The following is a 24,538-nucleotide window of genomic DNA, read 5'->3' on the forward strand; positions in this document are numbered from 1 at the left end:
CAGTCCCTAAATTCGCCCAAATGATTATGCAAACAATTCAGAACAACATCAAACCACTGGACACCAGGCCATCCCATAATACTCTTCAGTCACAGGAATCCTTCAGGAGCAAGAACACCGGAAACACCGGAAACAACAGGAACAAACTACTTATTGACATCACCAGTTCCATTAGACAACACCGGTTGTTCCTCATCACTATCCCTCGCAGTATAAATTTGCCGGCGATCTGACGCATACCGTTCATTCGCCTGCCTGATGAACCCGTCCCGCTGTTCTTGAGCCAGATCTCTAGCATTTCGATAAGCGGTTATACCCTGCTGGAAGCTTTCTGGGCTACCATCAAGCGCCCATTTCCCAACCCGTGTCATCAAATAGTCGGTGTCACGGTGTGGGTAATTGCTGTTGAACCTAGACTGTGTTGGATGTGTCGTATATAGCCCAAGAGTTCCGGAATGGTAAGTAGATGTCATAGTATAGGCATTATTATCGTAGCAAGCAGGTGTCGTAGTGGTATCGCTCCCACTTCTGTTCCCAAATTGCTGGAGGGAATGCATAGCTCGCGCCCCTAGAGCACCGTTATAACAAGCCTGACGTCTAACCACAGAGTGTGATCCATCGTGGCCTTTTGCTTCAACAAAGAAATTCGGAGCAATAGGACGATTGCTCTTGGCTGTTGGGATAACCTGGTCCTTAAGTTGCTTCCGGATGGCGGGGTTTAGCTGGTTTAGTGGTGCGCCATGGTAAAAATCAGGCCTCGCGTGGGCTAGAGTGCCATCAGTTAGGGGGGCAAGTTTCTTGAATGGATGGCCAGCGCCAGACCAAAAACAAGCCTTTTCCTCTCCTTCAAGGATAGGAAGGATGTTCTTGATGACCAGCTGTTCATCAGCAGCCTTTTCGCTGAGTCTGACAAATTTTTCATGTTCCTTTTCCAAAGCATCTGGCGACAAAGCAAGTGAAGGCCGAGAGGTCCGTAGGATTGTTCGAATTTCTTGGAAATTCTCTGGTTTGGATGGCTCGGTACCATCTGGGTATGTTGAGAATGGCAGGTAAACACCATGGTTCCCTATATGTTCCTCAAAATGTGGATCGTAAACAGTCGTGTTTTTTGGCATGGTTTCGGTGGCTGTTGCAGGAGGTGTTTTATGAGATGTAGGATCCGTAGAGTCCTCGTTAAAGTCAAATGGTGCGGGATGCTAGAAGTTATTCGTATTTGATGTCTTGCTTCAAATAAGTGCTGATAGCTCACCTTTCTGATATCAGATAGATCTAGCCCTCCACGGCGGGAAAGTCTTCTAATCTCTTGCAAGTCAGTAATAGAGCAGGTGCGTAGAAAATCAGGTGCAAAGGTGCAAGGGTAAGGAGAGGAATTCTGGCGTGAAGAGGGTAGAGGTCTATGTCTTCGATTCGCTTCCCTCAGTGAGCTCTTTGTCAACCACAGCCTAGATAAGCTATCCCAAAACAATGGAGGGGGATGGAAAGCGTGCTGCTTCCGTTGTCGATGCCGATACTTGGAAGAGGCCATGGAGAGGAATGGATATTCTCTGAAGAAGTAGGGAAGGATGTTGTGGGAGATAGAATTGAGGACCAATTCCGGGCCTTATTCGAAGCACAGGAAACAAAGAATTCTTAGTCAAAGAAGCACGGTTGGCTCTATTATACTTTATAAGTAAAACAAAGAGTGGTCAGATAGCATAGGTATGAATCTATGATTAAATATAGCTATTGTCTTGCTGGATTCTGAACTTCACAAGTTGGATGGAGTTATTTTTGGTCAAGGCTAGCGACCTAGGAAGACCAAGCATCACTAACTCTACCGCAGATACCTTGTCCGAAGGTCTTTCCAGGGCGCGGCCACGCGGTCGAGGTACCTGAACCAGAAGTCGCTCGCATGGAAGCGGCTACCGTCGGGGCGGAGTGGCCAACGCTGCGGGCCTGAGGCAGATCGCGGGGTCCGGTGTCGGAGGGTCTGACATGACGTTATGCCCACAAATGCGACGAGTTGCAGGGGAAAGACGCTGCACAGTCATGGGCTCTGGGGGATTATGACAAGTGTGTAATTGGGCCAATCTGACTGGCGCCACCGTAGAGACAGCAAGGGAGAGAACTTCTCACTCCAGGTCTAAACTGGTAGGAGTGCGTCGAGATCGTCAAAGGGCGTGACCGGGCGGCGGGACCAAATCAAGAGGCGTCACATGTTCCGCTGTCGGCCGCTGAGCTCCCAATTGACTCACTCCCATTCGTTCGTCCCTCTTAAATACTGTCGTCCTTCCAATCCTTCGCTTTCCCCTCGCCTCTTTTTTTCTCCCTCATCCTCGCTGCTCTCCCTCTATCTCTCGCCTGCGGTTCCTCCCCCCCGCCATCGCCACCATGCCCATGTATGCTTCCGTCTCCGTCACCGCCCCTCCCCCTCCTTGGTGCCCCACTAACCCGTTGGTGATGTTGTCATGAAGGCTCAAAGACCCCTCCAAGAAGTACAAGCCGTTTAAACCGCTTCGTCTTCCTAACCGCCAATGGCCCGATCAGACCATTGACCAGGCCCCTCGGTGGCTGGCCACCGATCTCCGAGATGGTAACCAGAGTCTGCCCGATCCCATGGTATGTTCTCCTTCCCTGGCTCTGGTTGGAGTACTCTTGTTAGAGTTCTCGAAAACATCGCCGCTAATCACCCTCCTCTGTTTCTAGGACGGCGAACAAAAATTCCGTTTCTTCAAGATGCTAGTAGATATCGGGTACAAGGAAATCGAAGTGTCGTTCCCGTCGGCCTCGCAGACGGATTTCGACTTCACCCGCCGCCTGGTTGAGACCCCCGGCGTCACCCCCGACGATGTCTGGCTTCAGGTGCTGGCCCCCTGTCGCGAGGACCTCATCCGCCGCACCGTCGACTCCCTCAAGGGCGCCAAGAAGGCTATCCTGCACATCTACCTGGCCACCAGCCCGTGTTTCCGCCGCATCGTCTTCAACATGGACAAGCAGCAGAGTCTGGAAATGGCTGTCCGCTGCACGAAATACGCTCGCTCCATCACAAAGGACGATCCCACGAATGCAGGCACCCAGTGGAACCTCGAGTTCTCCCCCGAGACTTTCTCCGACACCGAGCCTGAGTTCGCAGCGCAGGTCTGCGAGGCCGTCAAGGCCGCCTGGGAGCCCACCAAGGAGGACCCCATCATCTTCAACTTGCCCGCCACGGTCGAGATGGCCACCCCCAACGTCTTCGCCGATCAAGTCGAGTACTTCTGCCGAAATGTCTCGGAGCGAGAGAAGTACGTCGTGTCGGTACACCCCCACAATGACCGCGGCTGTGCCATCGCCGCGGCCGAATTGGCCCAGATGGCTGGTGCGCAGCGTGTCGAAGGTACCCTGTTTGGCAACGGCGAAAGAACCGGCAACGTGGATCTGGTGACTCTGGCGCTGAACCTCTACACCCAGGGCGTTACGCCCAAGGTGGACTTCTCGGACATCAATGCCGTCATCAAGGTGGTGGAAGAGAGTAACAAGATCCCCGTCAACGAGCGGTGGCCCTACGGCGGCCAGCTGGTCGTCTGCGCCTTCAGTGGCAGTCACCAGGACGCCATCAAGAAGGGATTCAAGCTGCGAGAGGAGGCCAATGCCACAGACGATAACGAATGGGAGATCCCCTACCTGCCCCTGGACCCTGAGGACATTGGACGAAATTACGAGGCTGTCATCCGTGTCAACTCCCAGAGCGGAAAGGGTGGTGCCGCCTGGGTTATTTTGCGCAGTCTGGAGCTGGATCTCCCGCGCGCCCTCCAGGTCGAATTCAGCAAGGTCGTCCAGCGCCGCACGGAAGAAGTCAGCCGCGAGCTGCGCGCCAGCGAAATCACCAGCCTCTTCGAAGAGGCCTACCACCTCAAGTCCAACCCCCGCTTCAACCTGGTCGACTACAACATCAGCACGGATCGCTCCACCTCCCCTGCGCCCCCGGAGCCCGGAAAGGCCCTCAACACCAAGAACCTCAAGCGTCGCTTCACCGGTGTCATCGAGATCGACGGCATCCAGCACGCCATCACGGGTGTTGGACCTGGTGCCATCTCCTCTCTGGCCCAAGCCCTGTCGAATCTGGGCATCGACCTCGACGTCGTCGACTACAAGGAACACTCGATCGGAGGCGACGCCTCGTCCGGTCGTGGTCGTGACGTGAAGGCCGCCACGTACATCCAATGTACCGCGGCCGGCAGCAAGGAGCAAGTCTGGGGTGTCGGTATCCACCAGGATGTGGTCCAGGCCAGTTTGATCGCTCTCCTGAGTGCTGCTAGCTCGGTAAGTCTGCAACCAGTCCATCACCCAATCCCAATTTTAGCGCATGTCTAATAACCTATCTTCCTCTCCACAGTTCCTCACCAGCCGCGCCGGTTCTCCTGCCCCCTTCCGTCCTCATCGCTCCAGCACCCTCACCGCGGATGACATCCAAGCCCTGGACAACCTGCACGGCGCCAGCGAGTCGGCAGTCCTGGCCGCCAAGTCCGCCGTGAACGGCAACACCACCACACCCAAGGTTGACCTGGAGGCTCTGACGAAACAAGCCGATAGCCTGTAATGTGACGAGGGACGGATGATGATACATAAAAGTGGAACGTTTGACCGATGAAATAACCTTCGACAAAAAAAGAGAGAGAGTTTACGAATTTTTAATATTCTTGACAGATTTTTTGGGACGCGTGGAGTATTCATTTTGATGATATCTCAATGGGATTTTTTATGTTACCTACATACCTGCCTATCAGACTTCTTATTTGCATAAAACAAAAGTTGAAGGGATGGATGGATTATTGCACAAGATAAATGCCCAGATCCATAAAAAGAATTCTGCTTATACAGAATGATCACGAGAATTCTGTTCGGTTTTTATTCATTGAGGGTCATCTAAAATTTCTGTTCTCATTTCCTGGGTTAGGAGGGATTCTATCTACGACTGGAGTTCAAGTAAATGAGCGAGAATGAATTCACATAATAAGCCAAGTATCGAGGTGTAGGTAGAGAACTCAGCTCTAGGTACGGAAGTATGTATGCGCGTATATCATCGCTTTCCAAGCAGAACGTCAAGTATCACATCACATATATCCAAGCCATTCCGCGTCTATCCCTTTTCTCTCTCTCTTTCCTTCTTCTTTCTCTCTAACCCCCCTCCAACCCACCCTCTTCCCTTTCCTCTCTCCGGTTAGATATATATCTGCGGGACACCGACTAATATAGAAAAAGGAGGAGACAACTTCAAGCATTCAAGCAGGCAAGAAGGGAAAAAAAAACCTCGAAACTTGCAAAGAGCCTAAGCAGACGAAGAAATGATTTTGAAATTTCGTAATTACATGCAAGGTGTATGGAAAAGAAGGGGGTATGGTAGGTTGGTATGGTATGTATGTACAGAACATAGCATGTCATTTCAAATCATGGGATATGGTCGATGTTGACTGATATGGGATGGACAACAAGGATAAAAGACGAGACTTGGTGGGGGAAAGGGAAGAAAGGAATAGAATGCAAAGGGGGAAATCAAAACTGAACAAGATGCCAGGGGAGAAACAAAAAGATATAATAGACTATGCCAGAAGCCAAAAAAAACGAAACGGAAAGAAAAAAGAGACTCTAAACACAGATGGCGGGCAAATATAGTGCATAAAGAGATACCGGGACCAAATCAAGTCCACTCACTCACTAGACTGTGGTCGAAAGTAAGGTAGCTGCTCGCTTTCTGTCTCTAGTATCCGTAACGGCCATCTTCGAACTGCCTGTTCCCACCGAAAGCCTGGTTGGATCCGCCTTGGCCGTGTGCGTTATCCGCACCTAGTGCTGACTGGTACATCAAAGCTTCCTGTGCCCAATCGCCTTGGCCATCGTCTAGCAACTCGGTCTGTTCGTAGGAAAAGGGTCGCGGCTTGGGGGGCCTGCCATACTGCCGTTGACTAGGTTGACTAGACTGTGAAGCATGTCCTGTTGCGGGCCGATAAGGCAGGGATTCATTTGCAGGAGCCGGACCTGCTGTCTGAGTCAGAGGCGCCGTGGCAGCTGAGGTGGCGAAATCACCAAAGTCAAAGCCAAAGTCTGGATTTCCAATGGTCTGGGGAAGATCCATTGGAGCCGGGATGTTTCCACTGGTGGAAGAGGTAGCCGGGCGCATAGGCTCCGTGATCTGCGGAACAGAAGACACCATTTCTGGGATGGTAGACGGGCTGTTCAGAGTAGATCCCTCACCTAGTCCTTGCACCACCGGGTAAGGATCGCCTGATGTCTCAGGATGTTCCATAAGCGCTGGCGCTGGGGATCGGGGGACGGCGGGCGAGTCACTTTCCATTACAACGGTAGACCGTCGCATGCTGTTACCCATCACGCTTCCGGGTTTGGAGCTTCTGCTAACGCGATGTTGTGGAGCCTCTGCGAACGGAAGCTCAGATCCTTCCATGTCACGGATGCTAAATTGGGCAATGGTCCGGAGCTTCCGAGTAATCCAGGATGCTAGCACTTTACCGCGCTGTTTCTCACCGAGACGAGACCGGGGGAAGTCTCCGTGGGGAACAAAAGCGACGATGTCGGCGACGACTTGATGTTCGTTGAGAACAGAGTTAACAATCACGGGGACGAGAGAGGCCAGGTAGGCTTTTCTCGTGACCTCCACAACCACAACGATCAGACCGCCGGCCTGGAAAACGGCACTATTGGGACACAGGGTAAGCAACGATACACCGGATCGGATCAATTGGGCAGGGCAGCTCACCATCCACCGGCCACAATGTTGCGGTGGCATCTTTCAACAGACATCTCAATGTCTATGGGAAAATGATTAAGCCCATTTACCTCGAAGGTTTCTCCAATTCCGCCGAGAACAAATAGAACCTGCATCTCAACGGGCTGGCCGCCGGGTCCAATGGGCCTACTGACAGTGTGGAGGAATCCCAAATCACCAGTCCGTACATAGGCAACATTAGGATCCCCGTCCACGATCCGACCATTGAATCGTTCCTGGTCAAATTCCTGCTTGGATCCGTAGAAGGACTTGGCGCAGGCATCTGACTGGACCCAAATCTCTCCATACTCACCCACATGGGACAAGCTACAAGTTTCCGGATTCACAATCGCGATCTGGGTGTTGACAGGAACCATTCCCGAGTCTTGAACGACGAGCGCAGTGGGATCAGTATCTGGGTCCACCGGGTAGATAAGTCCGCGTCTCAAGGATCGAAGATCAAGCCAGAGCTCAACTGGCTCAATGCACATGTAGGACCTGGTGGCAACCATGGGGTTGAGAACATGGGAGTACACGATGTTGATCGCGGTACGATCCAAGCTAGCTGAGGCAAAATGCAAGCGAACCTTTTGATCTGTAAAGCGCACCCATATTAGCCTAATCATCTCCAGAGCGAGATCCGAGAAGCTTACAAATATCGACAAGGGGTCTGCTTTCCGCAGAAATCATCAAGTTCTTGAGTTCTTCCAGCCGGAATCCCTTTGCAGCCATTGCAGTCATGGCGTAGTCCAACATCTGACTGGTAGCGTAGGTGTCCTTGATTTTGTACCGAGAAAGCGCCACGAACAGAGTCATGGGGTTTTGCGCGAAGTCAACGGGCGACACGAGGTATGTTGGTGCTCCTAGACGCTAGTCAGAAAGCGAGGTACTAATGCAGTCTTAAGACACTTCACTTACCGGCGTAAATACCCATCAAACATGTGTGAAGGAACCCGAGACCTAGAGTACTACGCACACTCCCGAGTACTGGTCTTGAACTGGTCATCTGACAAGTCTCCTTCTGCACTTTACACATGCCCATGATCGTGTCGTGGCCGATGTGGACAGAGATTCTTCGCTGATCCGGTGTCCAATATGTCCAGATCAAAGCAGGGACATTGCTCTGCAGCCATGTATCCTTCGCAGTATAACCCATTTCGCGACAGCCATGAGACTGCTTGGAGGGCTTCGAGGTATTGTAGATAGCCGGTACGCCGATTCGAAGGACCTGGGCCGACTGCTTGATATGCTGCGAAACAAGCTTCTGTCGCATGACGTGGTCCACATCGCTGTTGACAATGATTGCTTTAACATGGAAATCATTGATGACATGAAGGAAGGCAGGAGCGTCCTCCGAGAGACGATTTTGGTCAATCGGAGCCAGGGGAATGACAACAACCCCAAGGCAGAAGCAGGCATGGACAGCATAGACGTAGTCCTCGGAATGGGTATACATTAAGACCAAGTGATCGCCGGGACGAACCTTGATCTTGTTTCGTAGATAGGTCGCGACAGCCGAAACCTTCATATCGAACTTCTTCCAGGTAATGCCTTTCCCTTCTTTTCCACGGCCGTCAATGGAGCAGTAAGCCAGCTCCTCCGCCTGTCGAGAAACACGCCACTGAAGAACGTCCACAATAGTTGAGAAGTTGTTCAGTGACGTCGATGTGCGATCGTCCATAACAACATCCCGATAGTCCACACCGGAGTACTGCTTCTCTTCCAGGCCAAGCATTTCTTGCCGCGACATCAAGGCCAGTGGTGACCAGATACCTCCGACCGGGTCAACGCCAATGGGCAGATTCATTACCGACCTCTCCACACCAAATTTGACGTGAACACAAGGCAGAGTACCGGCATCAAAGTCCTTGCGACAGAGCATATTGCCGATCTCTTGTCTTCCGTTCTTGGTAACGCGGGGAAGAGTGTTGGGCGCAGTCAGTAACACACAGTAGACTCGCAAGTGATGCTCTTGGTAGAGCACTTCCATGCATCTTTCTGCCAGAGACTCGAGGAGAGCAGAGTCCAATTGTCGAGGGGGGCCGCCTGAGGTTGTTGGTGCTGTTGATGCTGCGTATGATTCTAGAACAACAATCGGAAGATGTTCTTCGTTGACAAAAACGTCGAACGCAGTGCAGTCGTGTATCTTGGGCACATTCTTGAGGACACTGACAATCATGTGCTGAACGAAGAAATAGCGATGTTCCACAATCTCCTGGCCATGCTCCACCCATTCTACCTTCTGACGAAGACGGTCCTCATAGAGACCAAGCACAAACAACTTACCCTCTATCACGCAGCCAAGAAGACCGGTTCGCAAGAATTCTGGCTCCACCAGAATAGGCGTGGGATTGCCATCTTCAAACTTGTACGGACGTGCATGAAAGATGGCTTCGGTATGCTTCGGCAGCGCCCAGAAGCCTCCAGAGAGGGAGGGAGAGTCCACCCAAATTTCGCCGATGACATTTGGGGTACACAACAGGCTGGTCTCGGGGTCCACGACAGCAAGAGTTGCATCAGGGATCGGATAACCGAACGAACCAACACGAACAGCGTGTGGCATCGCTCCGGCAAATTTCCTAGCATCTTCACCCATGGCCAAGACAACGACCTCGTTGCTCTTCAAAGACTCTTTGTCTAACAGAACCTCTCCGAGTTCATTTTTCGATTGCTCCTTCGGGGCTGGGGCCGCTGACCCTCCGCCTAGCAGACTGCTTCCAAACCCGCTGTTAGAAGCCTTCTCAGATGATTTCTCCTCTTTCTTAAATTCCTCGCGTTCCTCGGGGTCCATTTCATGGGTCAAAGGACAACCCATCCGTTCCTCGCCTCCCAGCCAATCTCGGACACTGATCACCATACCGCCGTGCTCCGGCAAGCAGAGCATCGGAGCGACGATCTCCCGGGCTCTCGGGTTCCTCATAGGCCTGAGCCATCTATCTGCGAGAATTTCGTGGAACTCCGAGTCGACAGTGAGGGTGTCAATGAGGCAGAGTTTAACACTTCCGAAGTTGGGTTCGGAGTTTTTCTTGTAATGCCGAGTAGCCATCGGATCCTGTTGGTAGTTATAGGCAGTTATCTTCAATCCAGGGTAGTCGGCAGCCATGAGCGTAGCTCTATACTTCGTGATGAGATGGGCGTAAAGTCCAGGGGTTTCAACCGCCCGGTCCTCGAGCCAGACAGTTGTATGTCCACCGTACACCGTCAGAAGTACGCCTAGAATCATACCGATGCCTTGGCGGGGATCCAGGTAACTGATGAGGGTTTCACCGCGCTGCCTTGAGCTGCTAGAGTTGGGCGGCACGGTCGAAACCATCGCGCTCAAGCAAGCCATTTGATGCATGATGGTACGGTGGCTCATGACGACACCGCGCATGTCGCCTGTGGGAGCCCGCGCGAATTCGATGTAGGCGAGATCTGGAACAACCACAGGTGGCGTGTCATCCTTCTTCTTCGGATGGAAGCTCCCAAACTCATTAGTCTTCCACCATTCCACTCCTCTCGGCCAGTTAAGTTTCTGCGTAGTGATGTCTCTCTGAAAGTTCTTCAGGTTGTTCTCCGTGGTCAGTGCAAGATGCGCCTGGGTCGAAGTAAGAACCAGGTTAAGACTCTGATAGTCTTCTAGGCTGTTGATTGGAACCGCCACGACTCCGGCGATAAAGCAGCCCATGAGAGCCACGGCAAATTCTATGATTTCGGAATCGCGGTAAATCAGTGCCACGCGATCGCCGCGATACAGATTACTCTTGTCACGAATAACTTGAGCGACCTTCTCAGCTCGGCTTGCAAGTTTCTCCCATGTGATCGATGCAATTTCCTTGCCTTTCTGGTCCAGAACCCAATAAGCCGCCTGCTTGGAGTGAACCCGTGCCCGGTGTCGGAGAACGGTGGGTATATTATCGAAGTTCGCCATCGAGACGTTCTTATCGTGCGGGTCCTGCACAGCAAAGGGGATGTCACGGGGCTCTAAGGGAAGCATGTGGTTGATCGTCGGGCCATCAGGCAGCTCAGACGCAGGGATCAGTGGTGGCGCCATGTTTGCAGTGGGCGAAAAAGCATCAGACTGAGAGTATCTGTGAAATCCACCACCACAATAGCTATCCCTGTAATCATCCTGCTGCTGCCCCGCGAAGTCCGAGAAGTATCCTTGCTGAGAATCGAGCATGGTCGACTGTCGCGTGACCCCGCCGGGTGTGGCGTCATAGTCTTCGTAACCCTCATAGCCACCCGGAGTAGGTTGATCTATAGTTTCGTGGTGAGCAGCAGGGTTGAACGCATAATTCTGGCTCATAAGGGTCGCCGTCCGTGAGTCCTCCTGCATGCCAGGGGCTTGCGGTGGCTTCGGGAGGAAGAGGGAATCGTAAGATCCAGCCGATGGCATCCGGTCGTGGCCATGCAGGAACGTACTGTCTCTATCAGCAGAAGTCTGAGTATCTGCGCTGATCCTTCGGTCCCATCCGAGGCTTCCGCTGCCCTGAAGAGTATCACGGTTGCTATGGAAGGGCGAATGCGCAGCGAATTCCGGGTTTGCAGAATCGGCCGTTGGCGGTCGAACGTTGAGGATTGCTTGCGGAGCGTTGCTTGAACTTGTCATTGATGGGGAATGGTCTTCTGGACTAGGTGCATTGAAACCGAGGGCCATGTTCGGCCCAAAGAATTGGGAAAGGAGGATCGTGCGCCGCTTCTGGTAACTTTTATCAAGTCAGCTCAAGACCACTTCCGCGGGCGCAAGTATGCCACATGAATTGTCTCCCAGCGTGAAACAGATAAGGCAATCAATCATGATCCACAGCGCTCAAACACAGGCCCAGTCTCTTGTATCCGTCTGGTCAAGGGCGCTTACCCTTTCTCCGTGATATCACCCTCCTACACGATAGCGAGAACTCGTTAGCTATATGGCGCTCAAAATTACCGCACTGGACGATGAGCGCGTCGCTTCGGTTTCCATACCTCCAATTCCTTGTCCAGGTCCCGCAAAGCGGCCTGGACCTCGGGGTTGTCATCGGCCATCTTCACAGAAGCGCAGGGGCGGGACTAATTGAGGGGTTCTTCGCTCAAATGCGCAGGAAACAGAATAAGAGGGACGGGGAGATCCTCATCGCAGGGTTGATGGGGCCGCTATCTAAGGGCACTTGACGAAACGAGAGGATCTTTGGACTCGTGAGGCAGTTTGCGATGTCGCTGTCAGGGTGGTATTCGCATTGTTGTCTCTGTTTCTCCGCGCTTATTCAATTCCAAGCCACAACGTCACCTGCCGATGTGGCTAGGGTTGATCATCCCACAAACACCCGTGGAACCAATCAAGGGGGGCAGAGGGCTACACCGCCACATTTTCAGGGCGCCTTCTTGGGTCACCGGGCAAAACGGATCGCCGTTGACCTCGGCGGAAGAACTGGGAGGCGTCTTTCACTTTCGTGGCGGGCTCTCAGAAGGGCCGACAACACCATATCGATGTATCTCTACTTTGGGGGACCAAAGGAGAAGATATAATATCCTCCCTCGGTAATCAGCATCTACGATATGAGCATTGACCACGGGGTTGGAGAGATAGGTGGATCCTATTTGGGATTTATATGCACAATTCTAGTAAGTAGTAACATTAAGCGATGGGAATCATCTACGGGACTAAGGTTTAAACGGCATACTCCCAGAACCCTGTTTGCCGAGTGCAGACCCAATCCATGGAAGGCCCCGATATAGATTACATTATGATGGAATCCGCGATGCTTCGACGGTGTCTAAGCGGGAAGGGCGCTAGCCCGTTCCTGGCCTAGTGCCTCCGGGGCGACTAGTGCAGTGCTCACATGACCTCTACCCGCTCATTGGGGCACCCTCTGCCCTAACTCCACCCACAACTAAGCGAGGCGCACCTGAATTTCCTTGAGTCCAACCGACACATTTCAGCCGACCGACTGCTATCGTCGACATCGCAGGTTCACCCAACGACACCGTCCGTCACCTTTTTACGAAGCCCTCCCTCGACAACAGGTGTCAATATGTCTGATCACGGGGAAGTCGAGGTCGAAAGCCCCGTTGCGGCTTTCAACGTCCTGCCCAAGGATGTTATCGCCGAGCAGGGTGCCGTCAAGCTCTTCAACAAGTGGAGCTACGAGGATGTTGAGATCAGGGATATCTCCTTGACGTAGGTGATCCTCAATCCCATGCGATTTTTTCAGGACAGACCGCGAGAGGAGGAATTTTGGGCTATGGTTCGACCATCGGTTTTTGAAATGGGAGGGAAATATTGGATGCGAATTGCGATGGAGAACCGCGGGCCCGAGACGCGAAGACAACAACACCAGGAATATCCAGAATGGGATTGGCTGACCAGGAATTCATTCGTACAGCGACTACATCCAGATCCGCTCCCCTGTCTACCTTCCTCACACCGCCGGTCGCTATGCCGCCAAGCGTTTCCGCAAGGCTCAGTGCCCCATCATCGAGCGTCTGACCAACTCGCTCATGATGAACGGCCGCAACAGCGGAAAGAAGCTCATGGCCGTCCGCATCGTTGCCCACTCTTTCGAGATCGTACGTGCTTTCCCCGCGACAGAATGATATGCATATCGCAAATGGAGGAATCGAGCACAGGACGCTGACAAGATTTTTTGCATTGATAGATCCACATCATGACCGACCAGAACCCTCTCCAGGTCGCCGTCGACGCCATTGTCAACTGCGGTCCCCGTGAAGACAGCACCCGTATTGGCTCCGCCGGTACCGTCCGTCGCCAGGCCGTTGATGTGTCTCCTCTCCGCCGTGTCAACCAGTCCATCGCTCTCTTGACCATCGGTGCCCGTGAGGCCTCTTTCCGTAACATCAAGAGCATTGCCGAGTGCTTGGCTGAGGAGCTGATCAACGCTGCCAAGGGTAGCTCCAACTCTTATGCCATCAAGAAGAAGGACGAGCTCGAGCGTGTTGCCAAGAGCAACCGGTAAAGGGGTAATTTTGGGCGTATTCTCCGTTTGGTCCTGGTTTTATGTGTACTGGAGTGGACGGGGGGTTTATTAGGATTCAGTCGATTTGCATGCATCTGCGCGACTGTACATACCTGAAGACAGTCAACGGGAGGGAGCAACATCCAAAACAAAAAAAAGGAAAAATCGGACGGCTTTCTTCTACAGTAGTTGAGATGCGATCATGAAGACCTCACAGGCTTTTTTTTTATTAAAGTCGGCACCTTTAGGATTTTTTTACATGAAAAAGATATCTTTTTGTTCTCTGAAAGTCCCGCCATCATTTTCAGTGACAGTAGGTATTTGGACCTTTTCGCCGACTGGTCTGGCAAATCTCCGATAAGAGACGAGGCAAGTAACGAATTTAAAATGACGAGCACCTACCTAATATCCATCCCAATTAGAGTTGAAGAAAGAAAATAAAGTAATTATTATTCATGTGATGGAAGTTTCCCATATGCAGGCCAGACTCGTCGGTACTTCGAGCGTGAGAACTCGATCGCTTATCGATAGGCCGCCCCCGTGCTGGAGGGAAAAGAAAAAAAAAAAAATTCCCCGGCGGAGCTCAGCGATCACTCCGACCACAACCTCTATCCATCTACCACACCTCTTGGGTTTCTTCCAGAACCCCTTCCGTCGCAATGGTGAAGAGAAAATTGGGAGCCTTGGAAAAGGTCGAGGCTGACTTGTATGTATCTCTCAATCCTTCTGTGATGGGCGCCATTCTGGCCTCCAACGTGAAGTTTTCGTTCGCCGCTAACACCTCCATCTCTTCTTGTACAGGCCTAACCTCCAACATAAAATCCGTCGGGACCCGAAGTGAGACCTTCACGCTAAATACTTCATCTTGTCGGCTAGAGCATGATACTAACGTCTGTCCGTTTGCGCCAGGTCCTATGTCGAAGATTTCCGCGCTCAACATTACCAATATGAGAGTCACCGCGAGATCTTCATGGCGGCGCCAGCATCTGCGGCCGACACAGGAATTATTTCGCTGCGAGAGCTGATCGATTTCATCGCTCATGTCGCCGACTGCTACCCCGAAATCACCAAAGACTTCCCTCAAGAGCTCATCGACATCTTGTCGCAACATCATCAGGTGTTGGAACCAGAACTGCGCGAGAAGATCGTCGGAAGCCTGGTTCTCTTGAGGAAGAAGGATCTTCTCGACTCGGCGACGTAAGTCACTAGGTTTTATAGATCTCTGTGATCTACCTGCTAATTGATTGCTTTCGGTTCTTAGACTGCTACAAACGCTGTTTCCGATTCTTATCTCGACACCTAGCAAGACGCTAAGAGCATTGATCTTCCAAAAGATTCTGATGGACCTCCGCTCATCCAATGCCAAGACGATAAACCACAAACTGAACCGGACCATGCAAACAGTCCTCTTCAACTTGGTCACTTCGGATCGGACCTCATCCAAGGGCTTGTGGGCCATTAAACTCACCCGTGAACTCTGGAAGCGCCAGATCTGGTCAGACGCCAAAGCTGTTGAAGTCATGAAAGAGGCAAGTCTTTCCGAGAACGAAAAGGTCATCATCGGCGGCGTTCGCTTCTTCCTGGGCGGCGACAAAGAGCGCGAAGACATGGAAGATGAGAGCAGTGACGACGAAGCCGTTGATATCGGTCGGGTCAAACACCAGGTTGGAATCAACAAGAAGACGAGAAAGCAGTCTCGCGCCGTGGAAAAGGCCAAAGCTACGGTCAAGAGAAAGGAGCGTAAGAAGAGCCAGCCCCATCCTTTGAACTTCTCCGCCCTTCATCTTCTGCACGATCCTCAGGGCTACGCGGAGACTTTGTTTTCGAAACATCTCCAGAACACCAAAGCGAAGCTTAATTTGGAGCAGAAACTCCAGGTGCTTCAGCTTGTTTCCCGCCTGGTTGGATTGCATAAACTACATATCATGCATCTTTACTCCTACTTCCAGAAATACCTTACCCCTCGGCAGCCGTCCGTCACATCGTTTTTGGCATCACTTGCGCAGGCTTCGCACGACCTGATCCCCCCCGATGATCTCGAGCCTCTCGTCCAGAAGATTGCCAATGAATTCGTGTCTGAGGCATCGGCATCGGAAGTGGCCACGGCTGGTCTCAACGCCATCCGAGAAATTTGTGCACGACAGCCTTTGGCCATGAACGAGACGTTGCTGCAAGATCTCGTCATGTACAGGAAGAGTAAGGATAAGGGTGTTGTTATGGGAGCCCGAGGCTTGCTCAGTCTCTTCCGGGATCTGAACCCGGAGATGCTGAAGAGACGTGACCGTGGCAAGGAGGCATCTATGGGTCTACGGTCGGGAGATAAGAAGGAGAAGCGATTCGGAGAGCAGGAGACCGGCGGCATCGAAGGACTCGAGCTTCTGGAGAACTGGAAGGAGCAGGAGCGCAAGAGGCGGCTGGCTGAGAAGGGCCTGCCTTCTGACGCGGAAGAAGACGAGGAGGAAGATGAAGCAGCGAACTGGGCAGCTTGGAATGTGGAGGATGATGAAGATAGCGACGATTCTGGGGAATGGATCAATGTGCAGAGCGATGCTGAAATTGAGCTGAGCGACTCAGAAGACGAGAAAGGCGGTCCCCCTTCTAAGAAGGCCAAACAGGGCGACGAGTCTGGCGAGAAGACCAACCGTGACGCCACGGAGAACAAGCCCGAGTCGTCCAAACCCAGTATCGCGACGACCCGTATTCTTACGCCAGCCGACTTGGCCAAACTTCAAGAGCTTCGCACCGAAGCGGCGGTCAATGACCTTGTGTCGGGTGGCAAGCCTCGTCGTGGACAGCAAGCGAACGGCACCCGCCACACAGACGACCCCCTGACGGCGGAGGAGATTGAAGGACTGAACGCCCTATCCGCCGGAAAACTCACCCGTGAAGAACGAATTGCTCATGCTAAGGAGGGCAAGACCGACCGAGCTGACCACAAGAGTGTGACGGCAAAGCGCAAGGAGAAAAAGGAGTCCGAGGGCAAGAGTACTACGAACAAAGAAAAGGCGCGCAGAAAGAACTTCCTTATGACATTGGGTAAAGCGCGGAGCAAGGGCAAGAGAAGTTTGGTGGAAACACGTAATGTGCTGAGGGCTCATCAAGACCGACAGAGACGCGGTGGTCGGAGAGGAAACGCTGGTAATTAAGTACGTTCGATCGTATATAGCTAGTTTAAAAATTGTCTTATAGAGCGGTATATTCATTGGAAACTTCGAAAAGCTTCTCATACTCTGGATCTACTTGGGAAGATATATATAAACGTCACGAGTTTCCCCTGGCAACCCTAGGCCCTAAGCGCGTCCCAAAGAGGATATATTGGATGTCTGGCACGTGCATATGCGCGTCACCCCGCGTCGCGTCCCGCCGAAACTTCCCCAGCCTCATTTATTTTCCACTCCTCTTTCTTTCCTTGCATCCTTCCCCCTCATCATCCACATTCCCCGATCTTTCTCAAGTCATTCCTTGACATCACTACTCCGCTAGACAAGCAAGGGGAAACCCAATACACCCTTAATACTAGCATTATTTCACTTTGGACTCCATCATGTCGCCTGCTTTGCAAACTGCCCCTAAAACAAACGACCTCTCGAAACGCCGGCGATTTCAACCACCCATCACCACCTTCTTTTCTAGCTCTTCTGAATCAGCCTCTGCCTGCGATGCACACATCTCACACAATCACTACTCCGCCAGGACCTACTCCCCCACCCCCACGGTCCCCGCAACGGTCCAGTCCTCCCTTCTCTCCGTCGGCATGCGTGTCCGCAAATCCGTCGCCGACGGCTACAAGACCAATGGATCTAAAATCGACGCCAAAACAACCTTCCCTTCATACGACCCCACCGCCCTGCGTCGCAACGCAGGCGCCCATGCCGAGCTTCCTCCGTTCTGCGGCACGGACTACAACCACAACGGCGACCAGCTCATTACAGACGACGGAGACGCTTTCTCGCTTCCAGCTAGCAGTCAGGAATCGGCCGCTTCTTACCCCACTCAACCGACTGCTCAGAAACGCACCTTCGGCGACGACTGGGCTGACGACGAGTGCGACTTTGATTCTGATAGCTCGACGACTCTCCACCCAAGCAATGGGCACAGCTTGACTTCCACCGCAGGACGGAGATATCCTGCCCCCACGCTAGGACACCAGCGACGTCGGTTTGTTGCCCTGCAGCAGCAGCAGAGAACGATGGATGTCGATGACTTTGACGAGCCATCTTTCCTGAGGCGTCGGGAGGAGGTCGACATGGATTACGTCCCGGGCCGTGAAAGTGGCTATGAGATCCAAATGGGAGGAATTTAGATATTCCGTCACCTCTTCCACAACACAACACCCCAAATGCTCAGAAATCTACATACCCTCGACATACCTTTATCTTCGGGCCTCGAGTTGTGCATGGATATGATGCAACCACACCGACTGGTTTCGGTGTTTGCTCGGCGCAATCATAACCATCTTCTGGGTATGCTCGAGGACCTGAGTCTTCGCTTTCTGCCTGAACGCTGTAACTTTTGCGTCTTGGTTTTTCTTCTTACGACATGCTTCATGTGTACATTTTTACTGGGCGTTATTCGGATTGGGATATCATACCAGGCGATTGATTGATTTTTGTATTGCACATGTTACTAAATACCCAGGTCTCCGAGAACGGTTTTGATTTGGTGTCTGTCAGAAAGACAGGCTATCAGGATGGATGGGTTCTCATAGCGAGTCTTACTTTTTGTACGAATAGAATAGCTAGTACCAATATGCGAATATTGTATCATTCCAACATGAATACTTTCTTTTTTTTGAAACACGATAGAGCCTCTATCTAGTTTACATACAGCACAGGCACCGGAGATACAAAGAAATCACAGGGCACACAATATAGGTAATCATGGCCGTAAAAAAAGTGTAGGGAGGTAAGGTCAAAACAGGATCAGGAGATATGATGTAGTGTAGTGTATAATAATATAATAACGACAAAGAGAAAAAAGAGGAACAGAACGCTCATGCCCAACTCCAACAATTTGACCTGTGTGGTAAGTAGTTAGGGGAATCAAATGACGTAAGCTATTTTTTATTTATTCAAAGCTCGTCTTTATAGTTGGGGTCTTTCTTCGGCTTCTGCTCCTTCTCGGCCTCTTTCTCCTTATTGGCGTTCTCCTTCTTGTCGCTCTTCTTGGACGATTGGTCCTTGGAGGAACCCTTTCCGGATCTCGCTGCCGCGGCGCCCATCTTCTCGTAGATGCGGTTCATGGTGCGCTGGAGCTCCTTCAGGCGGAGTTCAATCTCGGCCACCACGAGGGCGGGATCGTCGGAGATGGTCAGTTTCTCCTGCGCGGCGAGTTGCGCCTCGAACCAGGTGTTGGCCGATTCGTAGGTTTTGGTGAGGCCGGTGAGGTCGGAGGGCTGGAAAACGGAGTACCTGGGTCCTGTGGGTTGGGGCTTGATGGAGGTGGTGGTCTTGGTGGAGGAAGAAGACGCATAGGGGTCTTCCTCAAGGTCTTCGAAGGAGTCAGATGTTGATGCCGACTCGCTGGAAGAAGTGGTCGAGGACGACTCGGTAGTGCTGGCGGACGAAGCGCTGACACTGGAAGAGTAAAGTTCTTCATCTTGATCGATCTGCTTCTGCATGACATCGATCACCGTCTTGGCACTCTTCAACGCTTCCTGTAGCTTATCAACGCGTGCCGGACGGTCCGCGTTTTCGCTCTTGCGCTTGAGTGCGGGGTTTACGATGTCCTTCAGCGCCTTCAATCGTTCCTTGAACTCCGCGGTGGTGGCGTCAGCACCGTCTTCGTAGAGCCAGTCGCTGGCCGTGGCAGTCTTCTCCTTGAGGGCAGCGAGCTGATCGGCCTTGAGCACCTTGACGAACTCTTCGTCTTCGGTCAGATCACGGCTCCGGTAAATGAAGGCCTCCAGTTCGTTCAAGGCTTCTTCGCGCAGGAAACGATTGCGGTCGGAGGTATCAAAGGCATCGAGGCGACCCGTGATACGAGCGAGCTCATCCGCGGAAGGCGCAGGAACGCCCAAGGGAGCGGAAGTGAAGCTGATGGGAATCGATTCCAGTTTTATTTGAGGCAGAGCTTTCTTGCTCTCCTTGGCAGACGCGGTGGAAGCGGTCTCGTCAGCGGACGATGTCGTGGACGCCTGAGGCTCCTCCGGCTCCAAGGTGATGGATTCCTTGGCCTCTCCGTCTTCGCCGAGCGGCTCCTGTCCATCCTTCTTCGACCCAAGGCCGAAGAAACCCTTGACATCATCGACAATTCCCTTCTTGGCATTCTCCACCTCGCAGCTCACGGAGCCACTGACAACTTCCGGGAGACCATCGACGGGGTTGAGTCGGATCGAAAATTTGGTGGTGATGTTTGCTTCCGAGCAGCCAAAGTCTTCCTTGAGCTTTCCGACAGAGGCGGTGAGATTCTGGGTGTGGACGCCCAGAAGGGGTGACTCAACTACATTGTCACCGACAGGCACCTGATGGAAGAAGCTGAAGTCAAAGTCATTCAGGTTTTTCACAGTGACCTGCTTCTCAGGCCCCACTTGGGAGGTAGCGGTGAAGAGCTTTTGCTGTCTCTCCTTGTTCTCAGAAGGCCACTTCAACACCACGGGGTAACCAGAGGCATCGTTTGCTCGGATGTCCTTGACGCGGAAGCTGGGACTAAGAGCGGCACCCTTGAAAGCAGCTCCAAACACAGCGGCCTCATCCGCGTTGACGTTGGTTCGAACCTTGGAAGATCCACAGACGCGTTCCAGTTCCTTCTGGACGAACGGTGTGCGGATGGCTCCACCATGAAGAATGACGGAGTCAATGTCGTCAAGTTGCAATCCAGCAGCGGCCAAGGCCTGCTGTAGGGGTGTCCCAACCCGCGCGATGTGTTGTTCAGCAAGCTCTTCGAACTTGGAGCGTGTGATGCGGTACTTGAAGTTGAGGCCCTCCTCATACAGGCTCTCAAACGACGCACCAGTTTCGGTGTTAGCGCTGAGGACCTGACGGACCTTCTCAGCGTCCTTCCTGATCCTCGACATGGTCTTGCCGTGAGCCTTGATCTCGGCGACGGTGACACGGTCCTTCAGTTTCTTGTCTTCAGCCAGAGCCGCGACCATGTCATCGACGATAAGATCGTTCAGCGAGTCGCCTCCCAGAGACCTGTCCCAGCCTTCACCCAAGACATGGATCTCATGGATGGTCTTATTGAACTTTCCAACGTCCTTCACGGAGCGTCCCTGGAAACGCAGAACGCTGGCGGTGGTTGAGCCGGCACCCATGTCGAAGATAACATGGTACTCGGGTTTCTGTCCGTCGGAGACAACGGGGAACGTACGACTGGTTGCGTAATTCAACCCAACGGCCAGGCCGTCAGTGACAAAGGCGTTGATGTTGATACCCGCCAGCTCCGCTGCCAACTGCAAGCTTCTCTTTTCCTCGGCAGTGTAGAATGAAGGGTAGGTGATGACAGCGTCCTTGATGTCCGAGCCTTTACCAGCCAAGTCATCAGCGTTCGCCTTGATTTGCTTCAGTTGCATGGCCAGAATCTCCTCGACCAGAAATGCGTCCTTCTTCTCCGCTTCGCCCAATCGGTTGCTGCGCAGTCCAACGGTGCCCCGTTCACCGGCGCTTTCCAGCCTGAGAGCAGGGTAGCGATCATGGTAGGTCTTGACGACTTCGTTCTCTCCATTTTCGAAGGGAAGTCCGAGGAGTGTCTTCAGGTTCGCGTAAACTTCGTCAGGATACCGAGCGGAGAGGGCAAGAGCATCGCCACCGTAGAATCTTTCGGGGAACGGAGCATTGGCTTCTCTGGTGGGTTTGAATGCAATAGCAGCTGTTTCTTTGCGTTTCGAATCCTTGGTAAGAACGATTTCAAGGGGAATTCCGGGTTTGACGAGCGCGGCCTTGAAGTATTCGGTGCCTACATCGATACCAATGACGCCGGAGCCCGCGGCGGCGGCGGAAGCGGGAAAGCTGAGGAAGAAGACGAGGAAAGGGACGATGAGGAAGGAAAGAACTGGAGAGCTGAAAAGGCGTAGCGGAGCTACGCTCCGTTGCCGGCCAGGGGACGCCATTGTCTGTGAAGTCCTAGTTAGCGCTGCGTGTTAGTCAATTCAGTCACAGTGGCTCCTTGCGCGATCTAGACACATACTTTGAATAGAGTCTGAGCAGTTCTCTGAAAGAATGGGAAAGACACAGGTCTTATTTTAGTGTGTGTTCTGAGGGGCTAAGGATCACCTGCTGAACAAGTGACAATCCAAAGCTCCGGCCCACAGCTGCGAAGCAAGCTTGTTATCGTAAACTGCGAGTCGAGTCGGTCAGCGATAAATAGAGAGGAAACGAGGAAAGAGGGTTCGTACAAAAAGGTTAAGTCAACAGATCCATTCAGACGGCAACCAGGTACAGAAAATACTGGCCACCTGGCAGTAAGCATGAGTAATGGGAACCTCCGAACGACAAGGAGTCGAATTGTCTCGAAGGGACTTTGGAACCGGGAGAGGACACGTTTGGCCGCCCGTCGGTGCAAACACCCCCCGGTACGGCATGTTTGCATCCCTGGCCCTGCAGATCACAGGGCGCCGATCTGCAGGGCTTTTCATTATTCTTGTCGATTCTGTTATTGTCGCTGCATGAATCAGAGTTACTATACAGTAGCGTAGCATATCATTTGTGAGTAAATCTGACAGAGTACGGATCAACTGGGATTATCCTTCAACATCCTAGGTCCATCATATGGAATAAGGATTGATTTATTTTGACATAATATTAAGTCACCAACCGGATTATATATAGTTACCAAGAAAAATCTTAACTTAGCAACAAGAACCTACTCGTACACGGTCAAAAAGGAATTCTTTTTTTGTATGATCAACTGGGAATTATTTACTCGTCATCAAAATCCGAGTCACTCATCCACCCAGTTTCATAGGTTTCACGAATCTCCCCTAGCCCATTCACAATATTCTCACGCTCGTCAATACCGATGATCCGGCTTGCAACTGTCTCCATGGCTTTAATTCTGTCCGCTGTCCGCGAGGATGCCGTCAAAGTTGCGAGAACGTTCATCTTTCCTTCCGGGTTAGCCGCCGAGAATAAGTCACTCGGGAAACTGTCCAGAACGGGGAATTGCAGTGACGTGTGGAAACTAAAAGATAAATGAGCTGTTTGCGGCGCACATGGATGTAGTCTGCACTTACCTTTGGAAATTTGGCTCCGAGTTATAAGTGCGCTCTTTCCGGATAAGACTCAGGTCTTTCATGGAAGGGATCTTGTCCTCGGTACCTTCAATTCCGCGTCTCACCTTAAGTTGATTGAAGATATGGGACGTGTTGCTATCCAGACTATCATACGAGAAGTCTAAATCAAATTCTTTCTGGACCTTGGACGATTCGTCTCCTTCATTTGATCCCTTAGAATTAGAACTCTGCTTCTCATCGTCCACCGTCCTCAAAATGGAAGACTGCAGCTCGAAAATTCTGTGAATACTGTCGTCGCCTGCCAAAGACGCCTCGAAATCGTGGTACGGACGAAGACGAGTGGGCAGTGTAACCGTCTCCATGGCAGAACTAATCAATGCTGAAGTGTACCATTGGGAGTGCGGGTTGAGATTGATGGTGCTTGGAAGGCGGCTGGGTGGGTCTATGATGGGAGTGTATAAGGAACTTTGAGGGGAGATGTTACAAATAGTCCGGGCTTTGTTCATGTCTCGTTTAATCTGTGTTTGCTAGATTCGAGAAAGATAAGTGTCATGACAAATTAAAGAGAGAACTGCCAGAAAATACTTACCCGGTGAACCTTTGCGCCACTCTCAATAGCCCAGACCCAGATGGCCTTCTTGCCATACTCATCTCGCAGCCTGTCAACATACTTCGCAGCAAACCCACCCCAGGCATCGTCTGACCCTGTGAAGATTTGAAGCGCACGCAGCTGGTCACATTCTTCTGCAAATGGTCTCACGTCTCGGTCAAGCAAGTCATGCCCCTTGTCGAGATCATCGAAAAGGTCCTCGCCGACATTCCAGTCCTCAAATGGCATTACTCTGGAGTTGAGCTCGTAATCATTCAGCTGGACAATGGAACGTGGGTGATAAAATTGTCGGTTGTAATCAGACCAATACCGCACCGTTTCTGCAGAAAGCTGAGGTGCCGGAAGCCCTGCATCTAGGTTCTTTTGGTAGTCACTCTGAGGAACAGCTGTCTGCTGCTGTATAATCTCCTTTCCATCCCTATAGACGGTGAGGACCAGTACATCATACTTGACTCTCCCCAAGATATGGGCAAAAGAGATCGAGAGTTCTTACCAAAGTCCTTGGCCTGGATTTGCGTCCTCGCTCAGCTCGTAGAGGGCATTGTACTTGCGAAGAGTGCCGAACGCACCCTTCAAGTCGTATATGACCGTTCGTGGAGTATACGTCTCGGACCCATCGGCTCCTACGCCGGGACGAAAGTGAACGTCATGGTCAACAGCAGACTCGGTTTCGGTGTCATATGTGAAGTATGATTCCTGATCAAAAGTTAGAAAATCATTATGAGCTGGAAGGACTTGAGAATCAGAATATCAATTTGAGCTTACTTGCAAGTTCCAGAAGTGCGTTGCCAAGTAATTGGCCTTCTGGCCTAGTTGGAGAGTGATAATCTCATGCATGTCTGATTCGGAAGTAAATTTGCTACGTAAGACGGGACATTGGTTTTGCTAGACGTGAAGACCATCAAAAGGTCAGCCGGGATAGTATAGAGTGGAAGTATACAGCACACACACACACACATACACCTCAAAAACCAAAATAGACTTAGCTTAAGCTCTCTGCCCGAACAGCGAGGGACGATGGCGGAATGCGTCACAGCGTGGCGCACGGGCTACCCGATAGTGGGATGTGCCACTTTGGGCAT

At 52.0% G+C, this 24,538-nt stretch overlaps 7 protein-coding genes across 7 annotated transcripts; 3 read left to right on the forward strand and 4 right to left on the reverse strand.

The window, feature by feature from the left end:
• Nucleotides 1-146: 146 nt before the first annotated feature.
• On the reverse strand, nucleotides 147-1,115 carry KD926_004795 (uncharacterized protein; the record flags this gene model as incomplete). Its single annotated transcript, XM_053098191.1, has 1 exon — nucleotides 147-1,115. One exon carries the CDS (start codon nucleotides 1,113-1,115, stop codon nucleotides 147-149), a length of 969 nt encoding a protein of 322 aa, XP_052957985.1.
• A 1,255-nt stretch (nucleotides 1,116-2,370) lies between these two features.
• On the forward strand, nucleotides 2,371-4,558 carry KD926_004796 (2-isopropylmalate synthase; the record flags this gene model as incomplete). Its single annotated transcript, XM_053098192.1, has 4 exons — nucleotides 2,371-2,378; nucleotides 2,454-2,598; nucleotides 2,686-4,281; nucleotides 4,355-4,558. 4 exons carry the CDS (start codon nucleotides 2,371-2,373, stop codon nucleotides 4,556-4,558), a joined length of 1,953 nt encoding a protein of 650 aa, XP_052957986.1.
• Nucleotides 4,559-5,716: 1,158 nt separating this feature from the next.
• On the reverse strand, nucleotides 5,717-11,746 carry KD926_004797 (putative AMP binding domain protein; the record flags this gene model as incomplete). Its single annotated transcript, XM_053098194.1, has 6 exons — nucleotides 5,717-6,668; nucleotides 6,731-7,334; nucleotides 7,393-7,602; nucleotides 7,658-11,427; nucleotides 11,580-11,602; nucleotides 11,687-11,746. The coding sequence occupies 6 exons, from the start codon at nucleotides 11,744-11,746 to the stop codon at nucleotides 5,717-5,719; spliced, it is 5,619 nt and encodes a 1,872-aa protein (XP_052957987.1).
• Nucleotides 11,747-12,732: 986 nt separating this feature from the next.
• Nucleotides 12,733-16,820, forward strand: KD926_004798 (uncharacterized protein; the record flags this gene model as incomplete). The annotated part of the gene is made up of 6 exons (XM_053098195.1): nucleotides 12,733-12,878; nucleotides 13,084-13,267; nucleotides 13,357-13,670; nucleotides 14,476-14,511; nucleotides 14,584-14,871; nucleotides 14,936-16,820. 6 exons carry the CDS (start codon nucleotides 12,733-12,735, stop codon nucleotides 16,818-16,820), a joined length of 2,853 nt encoding a protein of 950 aa, XP_052957988.1.
• Nucleotides 16,821-17,218: 398 nt separating this feature from the next.
• Nucleotides 17,219-17,977, forward strand: KD926_004799 (uncharacterized protein; the record flags this gene model as incomplete). The annotated part of the gene is made up of 1 exon (XM_053098196.1): nucleotides 17,219-17,977. The coding sequence occupies one exon, from the start codon at nucleotides 17,219-17,221 to the stop codon at nucleotides 17,975-17,977; it is 759 nt and encodes a 252-aa protein (XP_052957989.1).
• Nucleotides 17,978-18,745: 768 nt separating this feature from the next.
• Nucleotides 18,746-21,724, reverse strand: KD926_004800 (Hsp70 family protein; the record flags this gene model as incomplete). The annotated part of the gene is made up of 1 exon (XM_053098197.1): nucleotides 18,746-21,724. One exon carries the CDS (start codon nucleotides 21,722-21,724, stop codon nucleotides 18,746-18,748), a length of 2,979 nt encoding a protein of 992 aa, XP_052957990.1.
• Nucleotides 21,725-22,532: 808 nt separating this feature from the next.
• Nucleotides 22,533-24,293, reverse strand: KD926_004801 (misato family protein; the record flags this gene model as incomplete). The annotated part of the gene is made up of 5 exons (XM_053098198.1): nucleotides 22,533-22,794; nucleotides 22,847-23,373; nucleotides 23,436-23,874; nucleotides 23,950-24,152; nucleotides 24,222-24,293. The coding sequence occupies 5 exons, from the start codon at nucleotides 24,291-24,293 to the stop codon at nucleotides 22,533-22,535; spliced, it is 1,503 nt and encodes a 500-aa protein (XP_052957991.1).
• Between the last annotated feature and the right edge of the window lie 245 nt (nucleotides 24,294-24,538).

This window comes from Aspergillus affinis (assembly GCF_023601865.1).
Source record: "Aspergillus affinis strain CMG 70 chromosome Unknown NODE_22_length_351263_cov_86_343593, whole genome shotgun sequence".
Taxonomy (NCBI): domain Eukaryota; kingdom Fungi; phylum Ascomycota; class Eurotiomycetes; order Eurotiales; family Aspergillaceae; genus Aspergillus; species Aspergillus affinis.